Source organism: Thalassophryne amazonica, chromosome 5 (assembly GCF_902500255.1).
Source record: "Thalassophryne amazonica chromosome 5, fThaAma1.1, whole genome shotgun sequence".
NCBI lineage: Eukaryota > Metazoa > Chordata > Actinopteri > Batrachoidiformes > Batrachoididae > Thalassophryne > Thalassophryne amazonica.
Window position 1 is genome coordinate 8,977,505 of NC_047107.1, and position 21,777 is coordinate 8,999,281.

The 21,777-nt window shown below is 39.9% G+C and overlaps 1 protein-coding gene across 1 annotated transcript in view; it reads left to right on the forward strand.

Moving 5' to 3' along the window:
* The window catches only part of LOC117509719 (rac GTPase-activating protein 1-like), a 164,536-nt gene extending 143,035 nt beyond the window's left edge, over positions 1 to 21,501 (forward strand). Inside the window, exons 13-16 of the mRNA XM_034169437.1 lie at positions 9,241 to 9,373; positions 9,538 to 9,668; positions 9,810 to 10,001; positions 21,357 to 21,501. Of these exons, the coding sequence (XP_034025328.1) occupies positions 9,241 to 9,373; positions 9,538 to 9,668; positions 9,810 to 10,001; positions 21,357 to 21,501 (601 nt within the window). The remainder of the gene's footprint in view (positions 1 to 9,240; positions 9,374 to 9,537; positions 9,669 to 9,809; positions 10,002 to 21,356) is intronic.
* The last annotated feature ends 276 nt before the right edge of the window (positions 21,502 to 21,777 follow it).

Below are 21,777 nucleotides of genomic sequence, written 5' to 3' on the forward strand. Positions count from 1 at the left end.
TTCTAAAGAATCGTACATTTTTCCATCCATGCTCTCTCCACATTAATGATGATGTTGTTTTCCATACATGTTGATTGATCTCATCCCAATCTTCCCCTGTTAAATTTATATTGGCTTCTGCTTCCCATTTCAGCTTTATATATTGTGTATCTTGGTTTTTTAATTGTTCTAACCCTATGTATAACTTAGATATCAATTTTCTATTTAGTTTCGATTGGTATGCTGAAATAAATAAGATAATTTCTATATCTAATGAGCAATTTTCCTTTTTAATATAATGTAAATAATACCTCATTTGTAAAAATCTATAAAAATCTCTATTTACTAACCCAAATTGCTCCTTAATTTCCTCAAAGCTCTTGCATATTGTATTCTTCAAAAGTTCCCACCACATATGTGGGCCCAATTCCCATTGTTTAAACTGCTTGTCTCTTTTATTTGGTATAAAATCTGTGTCAAAAGCAATCCATCTTAACAGCTTACAGGGACCAGTCATGTTATGCCTTGTGACTACTTCATACCATACTTTCAAAGCTACCTCGAGCCATGGATTTATTTCCAAACTTAAGAGTCTATATAATTTAATATCCCCTATTATTGCTTCTATTGGTATCCTGCTGATTTCTATTTCTTTCCACCTAGCATTATATGAGGGATTACACAAATTTAACAACATTTTGATTTGTGCTGCTTGGAAATAACTCTTTAGACATGGTAGTGCCAAGCCCCCCTTTTCTTTGGGTAACTGTATTGTTTTGAATTTTACCCTTGGCTTTCTGCCCTGCCAAATGTACCTTGAAATACATTTGACCCATTCAGTAAATTCTCCACTTGAGATCTCTACTGGTAAGTTTTGAGAAAGGTATAGCAAACGAGGGAGGATGTTGATTTTAATTACCTCCACTCTTGATACTATTGTCATGAATGGAATTAAATTCCACCTTTCTATATCAACCTTTATTTTTGACATTAACAAATCATAATTTGCCTTTTTTTAATTGACTCAGGTTTTTTTGTCAGCTCTACCCCTAAATATTTTATTGAATCCTGATTCCAGTTAATTCCATACAAATTTCTAATAGATTCCACGGGGTTATAATTGTAAGTAAGGACTTGTGTTTTTTGTACGTTTATTTTATATCCAGATAATTGTCCAAAGTCTTTAAATTCGGACATGAGTGCTGGTAAGGAAGTGCTTGGATGAGCTAAATATATCAACACATCTGCGAATAAGGCAATTTTTTTGAGTCCCTCCCACCATGTCTATCCCTTGAATATTCTTATTTTGTGCTATTGCCAAACTAAGGGGCTCCAGAAATATTGCAAATAATAAAGGGCTCGCCGAACAGCCCTGCCTACAACCTCTTTGTAGTTTAATATCATTAGATACCCCCCCATTCACTTTGATTTTAGCTGTTGGTGTAGAATACAAAGCTCTTATTGTCCTAATTAATGATTCATGGAAGTTGAATTTTTGCAACACCCTGTATAAAAATTCCCACCTAACCGAATCAGATGCCTTCTCTGCATCCATCCCCATGATAATTGCCTCAAAGTCCCCATCATTTATATGCTGCATCACATGTAACGTCTGTCTAATATTATCTAGAGTTTGCCTTTCTTTAATAAACCCCGTTTGGTCCAACTGTATGATATCGGGCAGAATCTTCTCCAAGCGACGGGCCAAAATTGCTGTAAATATTCTGTAATCTTGATTGAGAACACTAATCGGTCTATAATTTGAACATTCCAGCTCATCCTTGCCTTCTTTTAGGATCACTGATATAATTGCCTCTCGCCATGAGCATGGTATTTCTCCCTTTGTAGCACCCAGTTAAATTTTTTTGTAAAACTGGAATCAATAATTCTCTAAAAGCCTTGTACCATTCTGAGGTGTACCCGTCTGCCCCCGGGGATTTGTTTAATTTTAATTTTGAAATTGCTGCATCAGTCTCTCGTTCCGTGATTTCTGATACAAGGCCCCGATTTTGTTCCTCTGTAACTTTAGGTAGATGTAATTTATCTAAAAACTTGTCTATTTCTGTTATATTATCAGTTTTTGAGTTTGAGTATAAATTTGTATAATATGCTTCAAAACACTTTTGAATGTCCCTGGTTTTAAATTTTACTTATTTAGTTTGAGGATTCCTAATTTTGTAGATGCTTCTTTTTGCCTCCTTTTTTAATTTGTAAGCCAATAATTTAGTTGATTTTCCGCCAATTTCATAATATCTTTGTTTCGTAAATAACGTTTTTTTTTTTTGTATTTCTTCAGAATAAATGTCATTTATTTGAGCCTTTTTCTTCTGCCATTCTTGATATAATTCACTGGTAGAATTTTGTTTATGATCATGTTCCATTTTTTTTAATTCTGATTGCAATATTGCGAGTTTCTTTTGTTTTTGCCTTTTCAAAAAAGCTGTTTTGGCAATTATCTTCCCTCTTAACACAGCCTTGTAAGCATCCCAGAGGACAGGCGGGGACACCTCTCCATTATCATTTTCCTTCAAGTATCTTTGAATTTCTAGTTTTAGTTCTTCTTCAAAAGCAGATTCACATAAACTGGGCAATGATCCGATAAATCCCTCACTCCGATTTCACAGTTCTCTATTCTATATCTATCCTTGCTATACATCATAAAATAATCAATTCTAGAGTAGTTATTGTGCAGAGAGGAATAAAATGTATAATCTTTGGTTGTGGGGTGTAATTCTCTCCAGACCTCAATGATACCTACCTCTCCCATTAAATCTGTCATCTTTTTAGCTATCCCACTTTTTGGAGGGCCTCCCGTGGAGGTATCCCACTCTGGTTCCAACCTCTGGTTTAAATCTCCCCCTGCAACTGATATTCCCTCCCCCTCAGATGTCATTAAATCAAATAGTTTTCTATAAAATATCCAATCAGATCCGGGAGGAGCATATACGTTTAAAAAGCTGATTAACATCCCCTCTAGTCTCCCCTTCACTAAAACATATCTTCCCTCTTTATCACATATTACAGACAATTTTTGAAATGGAATTCTGTCCGATATCAAAACAGCAACACCTCTCCTGTGACCCATTTTATATGATGACGCATATACCTGTGCAAACCGATTTCTTTTTCTGACATATGTGTTTCTTGCAAAAATGCCACTCTCACTCCCTCTTTTTTCAATTTACTTAGAATTTTACCTCTTTTAATTTGGTTAAGTAGCCCATTTACATTGTATGAAGATATTTTAATAAAATTATTTTGCAAAGCCATCTTTAATACTTCTAAGTTTATAGTTATTCCCCCTGCTACAGTAACAACAACACTGAACAAAGAACATAATAACCTTAAGTTGAACAAAGTTCACCTTTAAAATGAAAAATGAAGTTAAAGTAACTTCCAGAAATGGGGTCTCTTCATTGACCCTATTTGAGCCCCGAAAAGGCTCAGAGGGATAGCCTCTGGATTTACACCACCAGAGGGCCCCCTTGTCATAGAACCCAAACATGCCTCTGCTGGCAGCTCGAGAGAGCACAGTCCCGACTATTTCTTACTCTCCAGGAGATTTATCATAAACATTACTCCCCACCTTTATACTTTTAACCTAAATACACAAGTCACTCATCCTGTCTCCGAGGGGATCTCCTGAAAGCGTCCAATTTCTTCATGAATTCTGGTCTTGCCTCCTGCTGACGTTTTCCGCTCGGTGTTCGTCCCGCCCTCCAGGTTTGATGCTTCACTCTTTCAAACACATTTTCCGCTGGTGTCCCTACTGTCACCTCATACCCCCTCGCTGCCATATCCTTGGTCGCCTCCTCCGCTGTATTATAAATCCTCGTTCCTCCATTGTAAAATATCCGGAGTTTTGCAGGAAATGGCGTCTGAAAACGTATTTTTCATTCCTTGAGCACCCTTTTTGCCTCCGCATATTCTTTGCGCTGCCTCAGAACCTCGGAGCATAATCGTGATCGATGATTATCTTCCTTCCCTCATACATGAACCCTTTCTTCTGCCATGCCGCCTTGATAATCGCCTCCTTGCACCTGTAACTTAGCAGCTTCACCACTATTGATCTCGGAGGAGCATTTTCTGGTGGCTTGGCAGCCACAGCACGGTGAGCCCTTTCTATCTGTAGTTCCAGTGAAGGTTCCAGCTCCAAATTCTCTTTGAGGAGACGCTCGACAAATGCAGTCATTGATGTAGCTCCGTTTTCATCCTCCTCTTTCACATTATGGGATCCTAATATTCTCACGTCTCAGCCTCCCCTCTTGGTCCGTCAGCCTCTCCATGACCTGCTTTTGCATCTCCACCAGCTTCAGAGTGGCGTCTTCCATGTTTTGAATACACTCCTCAGACTCCATTATGCGCTGCTCGGCTTCTTCAACACGCGCGTTCGTCATTACAATATCCTCTTTCAGCTCTTTGAATGAGTCTGCGTGTTCTCTCCTAAAGTCCTTTATCTCACATAGTACTGTTTGTAGCTCGGTCATGTTTTCTTCCCCAAGCTCTTTATCCGCTGGTTCACCCGCTGCTAGCTGCATGTTAGCCGTTAGCTCCGGTCGTCTTTCAGCTTGGTCAACGTCGGTTCTTGCGTTGCCTTCAATGTTCTTTGATTTTCCCCTTGTCATAATATTGTTCCCCTTAGTAAAGTTTAACACTCGCCTTTTTCAAAAATTCGGAGAAGTAAGATCTTCGGGGTTTTGGAACTTTTAGTCGGGGAGCTGTTTCTCTATGCAGCCGCCCTGTTCATTGCCCAACCGGAAGTCCCTTTCTCTGGTCTTAACCAAGGCAGCGTGTCTCGATCTGAAGTTTGTCTCTGGACATTGGACTGTCTGCCTGCTGCTCTGAGTGGCTCAAACCAGTAGTTAAGCCCGGGTCCCACCAAATAATGAACAGTGAACAATGAGCCACACAGCATGTTTTGTGTGTGTGTGTGTGTGTGTGTGTGTGTGTGTGTGGTGTGTGTGTGTGTGTGTGTGTGTGTGTGTGTGTGTGTGTGCGCACAAGAGGAGGTATTCAGCAGTCGTGGCACTGAGAGGCTCTTAGAGGCAATATATTCGGTTAACGAGGTTCATCTCTGAGTGTGGCGCTAATTTCAAGAAGTTCAAAATTTAGCAACAACAGCATGGGGCAGTTTGAGTACTAGTTACTACGACAGCTAATGAGGATTTTAGAGACGTGTGGTGAGGATGAGGCTGCTAAAAGCCCATTATATGAGCGCCTGGCAGCTACGAGGACCTGGACAGGCTATTTTTGGAGCAGCTCAGCCCTCTTGTGCACTACAATTCCAACTGCTTTGTGCGCTGGATGCTGTTTATAAAATAATTGTTTTGTAGCAGATTAGGGGAAGCCGGGGCACAGTGGATCAGAATGTTGTTTTGTAGCAGCATAAACAAATTATGTATAGGTTTAGGTCATTCTATTGTGGATTTAATACAAATCGATTTAAAAATTTTTTATTCATGGGGCACAGTGAATCAACTTATAATATAATGAAAAAAAACTCATGATTATAAAGATTTCTTTGAAATTATTAAATACAGGCTGATGTATATACAAACTACAACCCTGGCAATAATTATGGAATCACTGGCCTCGGAGGATGTTCATTCAGTTGTTTAATTTTGTAGATAAAAAGCAAATCACAGACATGACACAAAACTAGTCATTTAAAATGGCAACTTTCTGGCTTTAAAGAAATCAGGAAAAATAATTGTGGCAGTCATTAACGGTTACTTTTTTAGACCAAGCAGAGGGAAAAAAATATGGACTCACTCAATTCTGAGGAATAAATTATGGAATCACCCTGTAAATTTTCATCCCCCAAACTAACACCTGCATCAAATCAGATCTGCTTGTTAGTCTGCATCTAAAAAGGAGTGATCACACCTTGGAGAGCTGTTGCACCAAGTGGACTGACATGAATCATGGCTCCAACACGAGAGATGTCAATTGAAACAAAGGAGAGGATTATCAAACTCTTAAAAGAGGGTAAATCATCACGCAGTGTTGCAAAAGATGTTGGTTGTTCACAGTCAGCTGTGTCTAAACTCTGGACCAAATACAAACAACATGGGAAGGTTGTTAAAGGCAAACATACTGGTAGACCAAGCAAGACATCAAAGCGTCAAGACAGAAAACTTAAAGCAATATGTCTCAAAAATCGAAAATGCACAACAAAACAAATGAGGAACGAATGGGAGGAAACTGGAGTCAACGTCTGTGACCGAACTGTAAGAAACCGCCTAAAGGAAATGGGATTTACATACAGAAAAACTAAACGAAAGCCATCATTAACACCTAAACAGAAAAAACAAGGTTACAATGGGCTAAGGAAAAGCAATTGTGGACGTGGATGACTGGATGAAAGTCATATTCAGTGATGAATCTCGAATCTGCATTGGGCAGGGTGATGATGCTGGAACTTTTGTTTGGTGCCGTTCCAGTGAGATTTATAAAGATGACTGCCTGAAGAGAACATGTAAATTTCCACAGTCATTGATGATATGGGGCTGCATGTCAGGTAAAGGCACTGGGGAAATGGCTGTCATTACATCATCAATAAATGCACAAGTTTATGTTGATATTTTGGACACTTTTCTTATCCCATCAATTGAAAGGATGTTTGGGGATGATGAAATCATTTTTCAAGATGATAATTCATCTTGCCATAGAGCAAAACTGTGAAAACATTCCTTGCAAAAAGGACACATAGGGTCAATGTCATGGCCTGCAATAGTCCGGATCTTAATCCAATTGAAAAATCTTTGGTGGAAGTTGAAGAAAATGGTCCATGACAAGGCTCCAACCTGCAAAGCTGATCTGGCAACAGCAATCAGAGAAAGTTGGAGCCAGATTGATGAAGAGTACTGTTTGTCACTCATTAAGTCCATGCCTCAGAGAGTGCAAGCTGTTATAAAAGCCAGAGGTGGTGCAACAAAATAGTAGTGATGGTTGGAGCGTGCTTTTGTTTTCATGATTCCATAATTTTTTCCGCAGAATTGAGTGGATTCCATATTTTTTTCTCTCTGCTTGGTCTAAAAAAGTAACCGTTACTGACTGCCACAATTTTTTTTTCCTGATTTCTTATAGTGTTTCTTAAAGCCAGAAAGTTGCCATTTGAAATTACTTTAGTTTGTGTCATGTCTGTGATCTGCTTTTTTTCTACAAAATTAAACAACTGAATAAACATCCTCGAGGCCGGTGATTCCATAATTTTTGCCAGGGGTTGTATAATCCAGCAAACCAGCTATGTAATGTGTGAGTGTCTTATATAGTGATATAAGTCTTTTGAAACTATTAGAAATACAACTCATAATTCTGTTCAAACATGAAAACAGTTTATATACACAAATTATAGAAATAATTCATGGAAAAATAAATGTGTAAGCTTCAACAAGTAATATTTGTCATCTGCTTGATCCTGGGGTTTAGTAAATCACTTTCTAGACTGATTCACTGTGCCCCTGGTGACACGTACATGCGTCATGTTATCAAATAGCTAAGCGCCTTGGGGCAACTGTTTGTTGTGATTTGGCGCTATATAAAAAACTGATTGATTGATTGATTGAATAGTGAGTGGAGAAGACATAACACATGCTCATCACTTGGACGGGGTAGTTTTCTAACTAATAATTTTTTGGGCCACCTTTCCTCTGTTGTGAGAAATAAATACAAAGACACTGACATCCATTGATAGGAAAAAACTGACTTCACTTACCGCTTAGTTTTACCCTTAATGTATCCAAAAACAAAACACTAATTTATAAGGGGATGTCTTTATGCATAAAAATATGGCATAACTGCTGCAATATATATGTAGTTTTGCAGATATAGCTACTGATTCACTGTGCCCTGTGATTCACCATGCTCTGGTTTCCCCTAATCACTTTGTCAGAGTTTGGATGTTGAAAATACCTCTAATCACTTCTGGAAATACAGAGAACTGTTTCATCTGGACCCTTTTTTTCCCCTTTCTCCTCTCCTGCACTGAGGTGGAGAACTGATTTGAAACAGCTTTAAAGGTAATTATTTGGATTTCTTTTTTTATTGTAATAGCTTAGTAAAACAGTTGCATGTTCATTCCTTCTATATAATCAGCTGTAAAAGTGTTTGATAGATTTAATAGCTTGAAATGAATCAGGAGCTCCGCTGTGTGTGCACTGATGCAGTGACTTGCACTCAAAACGAGCATTTAGGCAGAGCACCAGCTTGCAAAAGAGTGATTTTGCAGTCAATGACGGACAAACACAAAGTTAAAAGTTGGATCACAGTGTGAAGATGACTGTTTAAAGCTGCAGAAGAAATAAAGCCAGCGAGGCTGTGGATGAAAAGGAAGCCAGTGAGAAGGAGCACAGAGGCGGCTGTCCAGAAACACAGAATGGCAGCGCGCTCCAAAGAGCGATTTTGCAGACAGAACGGATGAACACAAAGTAAAAGTTGGATCATGGTGTCAAATGTGTGTTTAAAGTCGCAGAAAAATAAAGCCAGCGAGAGGAAGTACAGAGGCCACTGTCCAGGAACCCGTGGTTTGGTTCTGGCTGGTCTGGTGCATTTAATGACTCTGGAACACAGGTGAACAGCAGCCTGATGCCCAGCGCACGCTGGCCGGGATGTATAGGAGCGTCTATTTTTGGACTGCGTTTAAAAAAGGGGACATCTTGAATGGATGCTGTGAATTGAAAACCCACACTTTAAAGGGACCAAGTATGGGAGGGCTGGAGGTTTGGACCAAACCCATGCCTAAATGTGCACCAACGTCACATTACATGGCGCTACTTGGATCATATACGGCGACACAAGCCATTCGACGCTCGACGGGGCTCAAGTGACAGGTTGGTCATGGCTCAGTAGAGGCTGATACCTGACACATGTGAGGCACATAGAGGCACCTTAGTTGCAGATACATGACGGCTTAAAATGTGGGTCATTCTTTGAAGAATCGCTGACACACCCATACGTGGCTCATTATTCATGGCTTATTATTCTGTGGGACCGAGGCTTTAGTGTTTAAATGCAGAAGTGAAATTTCATTTTATGTTGTACAGTGAAATTAGGTACAATAAAGGCCGTTCCTCTGTAGTAAGATGGGGTGTTTTGAACATTGTTTGAGGCGTGCCCTGAATATTTTGATTTCGTTATGATAGTGTGTGGGTATGTTGATGTGATCCTGACGTAATTTCTTTGAGGTCAATGACGTTAACCTTTGCTCCCTTGAAAACTGAGTGCTGAATATGTGAATATGTTTCTATCCTACATTTTTAGAGTTATGAGGAGCCCAAAATGTCAAATGGACCAAAATAATTTGGCCCGGGTGTTTGGACCAACCATAGTAGGACATGGAACATCTGAACCATGTACGATGACCATCATAAAGGATGTCAACACTCAGCCAAAGGTTAGTCTCCCCTTATGTTGGTATGCAGTCTGAAGGAGAAAAGGCTGTGAATAACAGTGAAACAGTTGTTCTGAGAAGCCCTTTTAATTAAGTGAGGTATTGTGTGGTTTTAATTAGATAAATGTTCAGAACACAATGTAGCACATGGGTACCTCAATGCTCAGGACCCCATCAGCTGGAAAACCCAACGGAACACCCACGTTTCCCTGGCTGTGGTCGATCGATGGCTCCTTTCAGTAGACAGGGATGAACAAGTAGTTGGTGGTTGCCAGTTAGAATGCAGGGCCGTATGGAGGTCTGCATGGCAGTGATCTGTTTCTGTACCAGTGCATGCTTACAGAACTGACATGAAGAAAGTCCTCCTTTTTTCCCTTATATTTTTTTCTTTCTTTCTCGCCATACATGTTCTCTGTCTGTGCATCTTCTCACTGTTCAGTTCATCTCCGACCACTATCTTTGTTCTTGCTCTTTGTTTCTCTTTCGGGATCAGTCCACGTTTTTTCTTCTCGCTGTCTCGTCTGATGTGGCGCTCTGCTCGAGGAGGGGACAAACCGGACCAGGCAGCATCTTTGGGATATAAGGAGAAACTGCAAGCCTTCAACTACAGAAGAGCGGGGGAAGAGGACCAGTAAGCCACTGGACCAATAGGACCTTCTCTCATCAAGACAACAGTGTGGTGTTATGGAAATTATGTTGAAAATGACTGTGTGTGTATATGTTTACAACAGAGAGGGAGCCTTCCTCTATTTAGTTAATTTATCAGTCGGGGAGTTTGTTTATTTCAAAGTGGACAAAAAGTGGAGGAATGAACAGGGCCAAATATGGTCACAAGGGCCCCCTACCCTACGGGGTTAGGGGTTATCCCTCAGAGCTGGTACTTTGCTCTACAAAGGTCTCCTTTTGGACCTCATGTTTGGAAGTCTTTTTGTATACTTAGTTCAAAGTTGTTCTTCTGTATTCATTACTGTTCCAAATGTTTGTTTTACGTAGCACATAGGGTGAAAGGAATAACAAATTTATATTATGTAACATAGAATGGCATCACAGAGTACTCATATAAAAGTAGCCTCATACAATGTTAATGGTCTCCTCAGTCCAATCAAGAGGGGCAAGGTGTTGAGCAAGATGAAAAAAGAGAGTGTAGAAGTGCTATATTTACAGGAGACCCATATGACTCATAAAGAACATGAAAAACTCAAGAGAAATGGATATAATCAGGAATTTTCATCTTCATATCAGTCAGGGCATAGAAGAGGGGTTTGTATATTAATATTCAATAGAATACGTTTTGAAATGCTTAAAACTATAAAGGATAAGGATGGTCGATATGTAATAGTTAAAGGTAGACTAGAGGGAGTTCTGGTTACATTGCTCAATATCTATGCCCCCCCAGGCTCGGATTGGGGTTTCTTCAAACTCCTCTTTGAGCTGGTGATAACTGAGAGTGAAGGAGTGTTAATGGGGGAGGTGATCTAAATCAGCGTCTTAATTCAAATTTAGATTTGACAGGGAAAACCCAACAAAAGACCACTACTGGTAAAAGAATTTCTAAATTATTGTCAGAACATGGGATTTTATATATATTGTGGGACCTAAATCCACTCAAAAAAGATTACACCTATTATTCAGCTCCTCATGCTCTGTATTCACGAATTGATTTTTTTAATTAACTCAAAAGATCGTTATAGAGTAAAAGAATGTTATATGGGGGTTATGGACCTATCTGATCATTGCCCAATATTTTAAAAAATATTCACAGGGACTGAAAAGAAAACAACAGTATGGAGACTAAATTCAAGTTTGCTCAACGGTCAGATGAAAGAGGAAATTGAGAGGAATATTTGCGAATATATTAAAGAAAACGATAACGGTGAAGTGTCTCCACCTATACTATGGGACGCATGCAAGGTGGTATTGAGGGGAAAGCTGATAGCAAAATCTGCTCACATAAAAAGAATGAGACAAGCCGAACTAAAACAATTACAAGCAGATTTGGAAAAAAGGAAAGAGCATAAAAACAAAGTTGATGATAAAACTTAAAGCAAATGGTATACAAAACAGGATATACATAGATGTTTTGAAGATTATTATGCCAAGTTGTATGCACAAACAGAAAATAACAATGAATCTCAGATAGACACGTATTAAGACAAGTTACATTTGCCACAAATAACAGAGGAGCAGAATAAGAAATTAATTGCTCTAATAACGGTGGAAGAAATCAATTCAGCCATTTCTAGACTTAAATCTGACACCAGTCCTGGTGCGATGGTTATGGCTCCGAATGATATAAAGTATACAGGAAAACTTTAATCCCTTTATTACAAAAAACTTTCAATTGGATTTTACAGGGTGGGACAATTCCAGATTCTTGGAGGGAAGCAATCATTTCCGTTATTGCAAAAGAGGGTAAGGACGTAACAAATTGCTCTAGCTACCGACCTATTAGTGTACTTAATGTGGATTATAGAATTTTTACAGCAATTTTAGCTTGAAGAATGGAGGACATATTACCAGATATTATCAGTTTAGAACAGACTGGATTTATAAAGCAAAGGCAAACACATGACAATATTCGCCGTACATTACTTATTATGCAACACATCAAAGAAAGAAATCTGGAGGCTGCCATACTGGGAATGGATGCAGAAAAAGCATTTGATTCCATTAAGTGGGAATTTTTATTTAGAGTAATGGAAAAATTTAACTTTCATGATGGTTATATTGAGATTGTTCGATCTCTGTATGTGGACCCAATAGCAAGGATCAAAGTCAATGGTAGTCTGTCAAAGGTAATTAAATTAGAGGGGGTTGTCGTCAAGGCTGCTCAGTCAGTCCGTTATTATTTGATATTTTTTTGGAACCGCTAAGCCAGAGGATAAAACATTGTGTCAATATCAAGGGAATAACCGTATCAGGAATAGAGCAGAAATTAGCGTTGTTCGCAGATGATGTCTTGATCTACCTGGAGAACCCAAACTCATCACTACCAGTCCTGATGTCATTCTTGGCAGAGTTTGGAAAGCTGTCAGGATATAAAATTAATGTGCAGAAAACCCAAGCTCTATCATATAATTATATACCAAACCAATTTATAAAACAAAATTATCCAATTAATTGGGAGCAGCAATCAATGAAGTACCTGGGCATTCACCTTACAAAAGATCTTGGACATTTGAAAATCTCAAATTATGACAAGGTGATGTCTAACATCAAAGCAGACTTTTCAAAATGGAACTTAATCCCTTTCTTAGGCCTGGTGTCAAGAGTTGAGGTGATTAAGATGAATATTTTGCCACGGTTGTTACATATATTTCAAAATCTTCCTATTGAATTAACTGAGAGGGAATTTAAAGAATGGGACAGATTAATATCTAGATACATATGGCAGGGGGCAAGACCACGTATTAAATACAGAACTTTACAATTGCCAAAAAAACATGGAGGTCTAGCTTTACCATGCCTCAAGAGCTACTATCAAGCTGCTCAGTTGAAGGTGTTGATGGATTTGTGTGATCCAGAATATGCAGCGAAATGGAAAGATATTGAGGGGAAAATGGAGCCACCAGTACAAGCTCTGATGTGTGATTTGCAATTACAGGTAAACTGGAGACAAAATGTGAACCCTTTGCTGCGGGTTTCTCTGGGAATCTGGTCTGAAATTTTGAAAAAGTATAATTTAGTTGAAAAATGCAGGCTTTTGAGATGGATTGCATATGATACTGATTTTGTACCAAATGCATTGGACCGCACATTTAAATTGTGGGGAAATGGTCCAAGAATGCACTGGGAGATAATCAAAAGAGATGATGTAATGAGTTTCCAACAAGTAAAGATGTCTTTCATCTTGGAAATCAGGATTTCCATAGGTACCTGCAGCTAAGGCATTATTTAAAGCAAGAAATGAAAAATAAGGATATGAATATTACTCGGTCAAATATACTCAAACTTATCCTAGATGCTTATAAATCAGTTAAGTTGCAAAGTTATTTCAAAATTATATACAGCTTTAGAGGAGTTAAAGGGGGATGCCACAAGATATGTCAAAGAAAGGTGGGAGAGGGAAGCAAACATTTTAATTTCAGAGGTGGACTGGGATCAAATACTCCAATATCAATGGAAAACAACGAGCTCTTTATTCTGGAGAGAATATGGCTGGAAAAATGTAATAAGGTTTTTCTTAACCCCTGCTCAAAGAAAATATGTAGACACAAAATGTTGGAGATCATGTGGGGAAGACAAAGCGGATCATTTTCACATCTTTTGGGGTTGCCCTTTAATGACTCAATATTGGTCTGAAATCAGAAACATTATAGATGAAGTAGTACGGGCAGTGGTGGGCACAGATAACCAAAAAATTAACTTCGATAACAGATAATCAGATAACTGAAAAGTTATCTTCAATAAAGATAGGAAGTTACAGATAACCGATAACAGATATATTCTAATATCTCTGGCACATTTACAACTACTAGCAAAACAAATTTAATAGCTTCTAATAATATTAAAAATAATAACAGACCCAAACAATAAGACCATACTTTTTTCTTTCAACAGTCTGCCCCTGCTGGAAGCTCTACAGCGCTCCGAGCACAGACAGAGGCACCCCGAGACCCAAATAATGAGAACACACTTTCTTCTTTCAACATTCGGCCCCTGCTGGAAGTTCTTGTTTATTACAGCCCTCCCAGCACAGAGGCACTCTGAGAGCAGCCATAAAGCCAGCCCTGTATCAATTATAAAGGTCCGGTCATGCGGAGGTCTTGAAAAATAGTCATATTGACTTATGGTTTTGATTTATAAATAACATTAATACAGATGGAATAACTCCATTAATGTCAATTCTGCCATTTGTACAAAGTTAAAATAAACATACGAGGGCTGTCAATAAAGTAACGGTCCTTTTTATTTTTTTCAAAAACTATATGGATTTCATTCATATGTTTTTACGTCAGACATGCTTGAACCCTCGTGCGCATGCGTGAGTTTTTCCACGCCTGTCGGTGACGTCATTCGCCTGTGAGCACTCCTTGTGGGAGGAGTCGTCCAGCCCCTCGTCGGAATTCCTTTGTCTGAGAAGTTGCTGAGAGACTGGCGCGTTGTTTGATCAAAATTTTTTCTAAACCTGTGAGACACATTAATGAAAGACGTGCGGACGGGTCCGCGCGTCGGGACGCAGCCGCCGCGACGCTCCGCCACAGGAAAAGCACCTCTGTTGAAAGCCTTAAGGACAAGTTGGAACATGTCCTGCCTGTTAAACAATTTCTCATATACTCACTCCACTGAAAGCCATCAAAAGCCGCCTGGATTTTACAAATGGTTATCAACACGGAGGTGTTTTTCCTGTGCCGCCGCACCGCGCCGGCTGCGTCCCGACGCTGCGGATCCGTCCGCACGTCTTTCATTAAAAAAAATCTCCTTTAACAGTGGAATATCCGGATAAAATGCTGAAACCGACTTCTTCTGAAACTTCTCTGTTCTCTCACGACGTCCTGGAACAATAGAGCCTGAAATGTGGAGGTTTTCAGCTTGAACAGGCTGATGACGCCGCCTGAGAGCGCTGCACGACGTCTCACACCCGTGAAAAGTCCTTAAAGCGACAGAATCACCTCAAAATCTCTCATCAGCCGTTAAAATTTTCACTGAAAACCAGCTTAATTTTTCGAACCGTGTCCACTTCGATGTGTCTCACAGGTTTAGAAAAAATTTTGATCAAACAACGCGCCAGTCTCTCAGCAACTTCTCAGACAAAGGAATTCCGACGAGGGGCTGGATGACTCCTCCCACAAGGAGTGCTCACAGGTGAATGACGTCACCGACAGGCGTGGAAAAACTCACGCATGCGCACGAGGGTTCAAGCATGTCTGACGTAAAAAATATGAATGAAATCCAAATAGTTTTTGAAAAAAAATAAAAAGGACCGTTACTTTATTGACAGCCCTCGTATATCTTTTAATGTTGAATAATGCACTAATTCTGACGTTTTGTAACAAAGAGACAGACGCAAAGGATTCTGGGTAAAGGTGCCTGCTAAACACTGATTGGTTCAATCATTCATTATGTAAACCAACACATTAATGTGACGTCTGTTGTGTGTTGGTGTTTAAATGTGCTTTTGTAAAATATTCCATTTTTTTATTTGTAAAAACAGGCATTTTTACGGAGCTCTGGAAGTGTCATCGCAAAATTTTTTGCATGTTTTTTTAGCATTCTTTTTTTTTTTTTATTTTTTTGCATTCTCTCTTTACAACATTCATTTGATGTTGTAAAACATACTTTACACTGTGCGAGATAATTTTTCATGCAGGAATTTTTTGGACCAAGTTTCAGGTTAATCGTGCGTCCTGCATCGTGTTCATGGAGTATCAAGCTGCGGTCAACATCTGACGACCACCTCCTGATCGCTGATCGTATGGTCGAATGAGAATCAAACCTGTTTGATATATTATTGTGGTCGGCTGTTGTGAGGTTATCCTGCTGCTGAAAGCTACAAGCAGCATCCAACCGTTCGCACTGTACCGGTGCAAACACTGCAGAGCTGTCTTGTAATAATGTTATTATTATTATTATTATGCAGTTGTTTTGTTTTTAACCTTCATTTGTAAAAAAAAAAAAAAAAAGCCATTTGCAAAGCAAAAATTTGATTTGACAATCTTCTTTCTTTCTTTCTTTCTTTCATATTTATTTCATTCATTTAAAAGAAAAAAACAGAAAAAACAGAAATAAAGCATCACAATCACCAGAATGAAAAGGAGCAGAGAGAAGAACAAGTCTTATATCTGACATAACCGGGGTCAAAATAAATAGAACACTGCCATCTACAGGTCCCCAGACACTGCCATGAACACTACTGGCCAGTAGATGCTAGATGGCAGTAGAGGCTTTCAAAACAAATTCTAGATAATCCCTGTCTGTTCACATTTAAAATGCGTGGAATTTAACAAACGCAATTTAAAAATCGTCTGTAAACGCAGAGAATATATACAAGAGAGTTTTAGGCACTAGAGTTTAATGCTGTTGTCCTTGGAGCCTGAACAGAGTGTCTGAAATGCATTTGTCCTGTCGTGACGTACTGAGATTACATCATCCTACCCATAATGCACTGCGGGGCAGAGCATGTGCTCACAAAACCTTAAAAATTAACACATTACTTTAAAACTAAAACTATATCTGATATTTTTACTTTATACAACTTCAGACATGACAGTAATTTTAAATAACTTGTCCAAAATTAGTTTGGTTAAAATTTGAACCATAAGTTAAAGATGTATGCCTCTGGATGACTTGGGTCATATTGCCAGCATATCAGTATGGTGTTAAATGAAATGTTTTTTTTTTTTCTTTTAGGGACTGCTTTTCCTTTGTCTGCAGAGGATTGAGATGCTTTTTATACAAGCAGTTCTCTTCTGTTTGCAAAGGTTATAACTGTGCGTCTGGTACAAAACTTTTAACAGGTGGGTGCTGAACTAATTTTAAAAATGCTTGTCCCTGTTCATCTTTGTTTATTTTGTTTATCGGTTTAAAAGTTATTGGACAAAATTCATCGGATAATTAGTCCGATGATGGTCTTTAAAGTTATCTTAAAAGATAATCCAATAATGAAAACGTTACCTTCGATAATTATCTGTTATTGGATTATCAGAACTGTGCCAACCACTGAGTACGGGTCAGAATCCCGTTAAGTTTTGAAATGTTATATTTGACTAATAGAAATGTTACATTTAAGAAGAAAAGATGACTATAAAATTATGAGAATCATGCTTTTAGCTAGTAAAAAAGCAATCACCAAAAGATGGCGAACAGATCGGATCCCAAAGGTGGAGGAATGGGTTGATGTCATGTTAAATATACACTATGGAAAAAGTAATGGCATCTGTTAGATTGGAAGTTGACAAATTCAATAATGTATGGAAAGGATGGCTACAGTACATTAGACAATATAGATCTGACTTTATATAGGATTTTACCACATACATATTAAGTAAGAATGGGGGAGGGGGTACAAAAATGTGTAAATGCTGTAGGTGAATCTGCTTTCTATGTTTTCAACATATTTCAATGGACTTTCACAAAGTGGACTTATGAATAAGATTATTTCTTTACACCCGGTTCAATGCTACAGTTCTCACTTAATTTAAACGGGAAAAAAAAGTAAGTTTTCACAAATGTTAATTATTTTTTGGGATGCTACCAAGTTCAATCTGTGCAAATGTTTGTGTAAAACTGTATCCTTTTGAAAACTAAAATAAAGTATAAATTGGAAAAAAAAAGTTGGGACGTTGTGTGAAATGTAAATAAAAACAGAAGACAATGATTTGCAAATCCTCTTCAATCTATATTCAATTGAATACACCGCAACGACAAGATATTTAATGGTCAAACTGAGAAAATTTTTTTGTTTTTGTGCAAATATCTGTTCATTTTGAAATGGATGCCTGCAACACCCCAGACTGTTGAACAACTGAAGTCATACATCAAGCAAGAACGGGAAAGAATTCCACCGACAAAGCTTCAACAATTAGTGTCCTCAGTTCCCAAACGCTTCTTGAGTGTTGTTAGAAGGAAAGGTGATGTAATGGCCCAGTCACATGGCACTTAATGAAGGGCAACGAAGCCCTAGAAATCTGGACTTTCGTTGACTTTCATTGGCATCGTTTAACCTTCGCTCAGCTTCGTTCCTGCAGCTGGCGCTTCGACAGGATTTTTAAACTGTTGAAAATTTTGAACGAAGGGCAACGGAAAACTCAATTCATCGTTTTGCTGTTGTTCTTGACTTTTTTAACATTTGTTTAGTTTTTGTAATGTTATTGTTTAGTTTGACTTCATTCAACCTGCTGAATGTTTTCACACAGTGCAGAAGCTGGTTTGTGAGCGCTGCTGCGGACGCTGCATTCATGTACCATCAGAAATTACAGCTCAAACTCAGCCTGTTTGCTTGGACTTTTTGTCTAGGTGGGGGTCAGCTTCAGTTGGCTCAGGCACCTTATATAGGCCAGAATTAATCTTTTGTGTGGATACAATTAAGTATCTTGCCACAAGCAACTGCTGAATTAGAAACAACAAAAAAGTTGTGTAATTTCCGATGGTACTTGAATGCAGCAGCAGCAACAGCTGCAGCCACTGCGTTCGCTTATTATTTTTTATTAAATATAATATGAGTGTAGGAATGACAATCCAGCCCTTCTGTACATGTGGCAACAGGTAGATAATTCAAATGATTATATAAAGAGCTGTTCTGGAAGGTAGAATTCACGTTGTGAATCAGCTGCAGCGGGTGGAAATAACCGCACGAGTCATTGCGCATTCACGCTGACTGATCAATTTAACTGCTGTGATATATATTCAATCATCTTTACACTTATATTTATTTCCCCTTTTGACAGTTTTCAGTTATAAATATATAGATAGATAGATAGCTTAGTAACATAAAACAGTGATACAGCAGTGACCACGGCACACCAGAGGGTTTTTTTTTTTTTTCAATTGGAGCAAGGTGGAGCGTAGCGTGTCGACAGACAGTGAAGGTTCTGATGATGAAGTTGATGATCCATCTTTTGTTCTGGATGAGGAACCAGAGCAGGCACCGACGTGCGCACAGATCTCCACAGCTTCTGTTTGCAGTATCTCCAGGACTCAGGCACTATGAGCTCTGTCACAGCGCCGAGTCCTGGAACTTAGAGATGCAGACACACACTGCTCCAGCTGTGGCTCCAGGCACATTTCATTTAAAGCGTTGAGATTGTTAGCTTCAGTTTTGTTAAGTTCCTCTTTCCTCCCTTTTGCGCTCTTGCTTCATAGGCTATTCGGTGATAAAGCTCTTTCGTCCACCTTTTCCTCAACTAACTGTGACTTTTTACTTTTCCCTTCGTTCAGGAATCATCATGTGGCCGTGTGACTGGGCCTAACACAGTGGTAAACATACCACTGTCCCTGACAGACGGGATGCTTAGGAAGGGTAGGACACAAATGCATGGCTCCAGCAGACAGCTCTGGGTTTTAGTAAACTTTACTGAAGAGGATAGGCAGTGGTCGGTACACGAGTAGGCAGTCCAACAAAAGCAGCAGTACAGAATCATCAGGCTAAATGGCGTGGTCAAGCACACAGCAGGAGGTCATGGTACACACTATGAGCAAGGCAGGACAAGAACACGGTACAGAGCGGAATGAGGGCACAAGGCATGACAAACTGGCAAAGGTCAAAACCACCCAGTGAGCTTATAAAACCCCAGGTGGTAATCAGTGAATCAGGAACAGGTGCACACGGAAAGCACCAGAAGCAGGGCTTGGCCAGAGAGAAAGAGAGAAACACCATCACCAAGAACCAAGAGAAAGACGGGAGAGACAAGAGAAAAAGAGATAGACAGACCCAAGCAGAAAAATCCCAACAAGAGATAAACAAACCAAAACCCTGATAATACAAAACTAACAAAACTCAAACTCTGACAGTAACAACCCACCGGGCAGGTGGAGGGGAACGGCAGGAGGACATAAAGGACTGGACTGAGCAGGTTTGATCTGACTGGTGTGAAAGGACGAATGAATGCGAAGTGACCTGAGGAGACAAAGACGAATGGAAAAAGGTTAATAATTTTGGTTACAGGGAATGTACTGATGAACCTCGGAGCCAGTTTACGAGACAGTCCTCTCAATTTCTGATGATGTGTGGACAGCCACACTTTTTGGCCGGGCACATAGGCAGGGGCAGGGGACCTCCTGCGGTCAGCAACAACCTTATAGGCCTGGGAGGTGTGGACCAAAACCTTCTTGGCCCGCTCCCAGGTTTGTCGGCAGCGGAGGATGAGGTGGAGAGCAGAAGGAACCGAGGAGCCGAGATCTAGGTGAAGAAACAGAGAGGGTTGATGACAAAAAAAGACATGAAAAGGTGAGTAACTGGTAGATACTGAGGGCAAGTGATTATGAGCAAGGCAGTTGACGGACCAGGCGGCAGGCCGCTGGAGGCTAAAATTCTGAGACCCTTTTCCAAATCTTGGTTGACCCACTCGTCTGTCCATTTGCTTGTGGATGGTAACCCGATGGTGAGACTAGCTGAAACCCCAAGGAGACGGCAGAATTCCCTCCAGAAATACGATACAAACTGAGGACCCCAATCAGACACTATATCCTGGGGAAAACCATGGATCCTAAAGTTGTTAGTAAGCATCACCTCGGCTGTTTCTTTGGCTGAAGATAACTTAGTCAGGTGAATGAAATGAGCATCTTGGATAATCTATCTACCAAGACAGAATTACAGTATTTCCTCTAGAGGTGGAAGACCAGTTACAAAATCCATACAGATGTGTGACCATGGATGTGTAGGAACAGGCAAAGCCATCAGTAGTCCTGCAGGTGGGCAGTTGGGCGTCTTATACATTTCACAGGTTGACAAGCATTAATATATTCAGTTACATCTTTAGTCAGTCACGGCCACCAAATCTGTGTTGAAGTACCGCCTGAGTCTTTTTAATACCTGGATGACAAGCAAAGCAGCTGTCATGTCCCCACTTGATTACCTCCCCCCTGAGTGCGGCAGGAACAAAAAGCCTAGTAGCGGGGACAGCTGGAAGGCACTGGAACCCATAAGCAGCCGACCTGACCATCAATTTGATTTCCCATGTGAGAGCAGAGACAAAAACAGGATGCAGACAGGATTGGTTTAGGATCGGCTGAGTCGTTGATGGGTTCACCCTGACAAGACAAGGCACTGGTTTTCCGTTCTTAGTCCCTGGCCGGTATGACAACATGAAACTGAATCTGCTGAAGAAAATTGCCCACCTAGCTTGAGTTTTTGTGAAAAGGTGTTTATGCACCCTCCAGCCAGTGGCAACCACTCCTCCAAGGCCACTTTTACCGCCAACCAGCTCACGGTCCCCAATGCGGTAATTTCGCTCAGCGGGTGTTAATTTCTTGGACAAATAGGTGCACGGATGCAGCCTATTGTCTTCGCCACTTCGTTGTGACACTGCTGCACCCACACCAATGTCAGAAGCGTCTACCTCAACGACGGTCTCTCAGGCGGGGTCAGGGAGGAGCAGCACGTGGGCCACAATAAAGCGATTCTTAAGACCCTGAACACTTTATCGCACTCTGGCGTCCAGGAAAACGACCAGAGGGATGATGTGTCATCATGAAGTGGAGCTGCAACAGAATTAAAATTACGAATGATTTGCGGTAAAAATTGGCAAAGCCCAGGAATTTTTGGACCTCCTTACGGGAAGATGGGGACAGGTCAATCACGTACTGCAGTCACCTTGGCGGGATCCATTTTAATTTCCCCTTTTGCAATCACAAACCCCAAGAAACAAACGGAAGGTTGATGAAAGTCACATTTTTCAGCTTTAACAAACAGGCTGTGGCTTAGCAGGGTCTGAGTATGGTGCGGACATGTTTGATGTGAGACTCCAGAT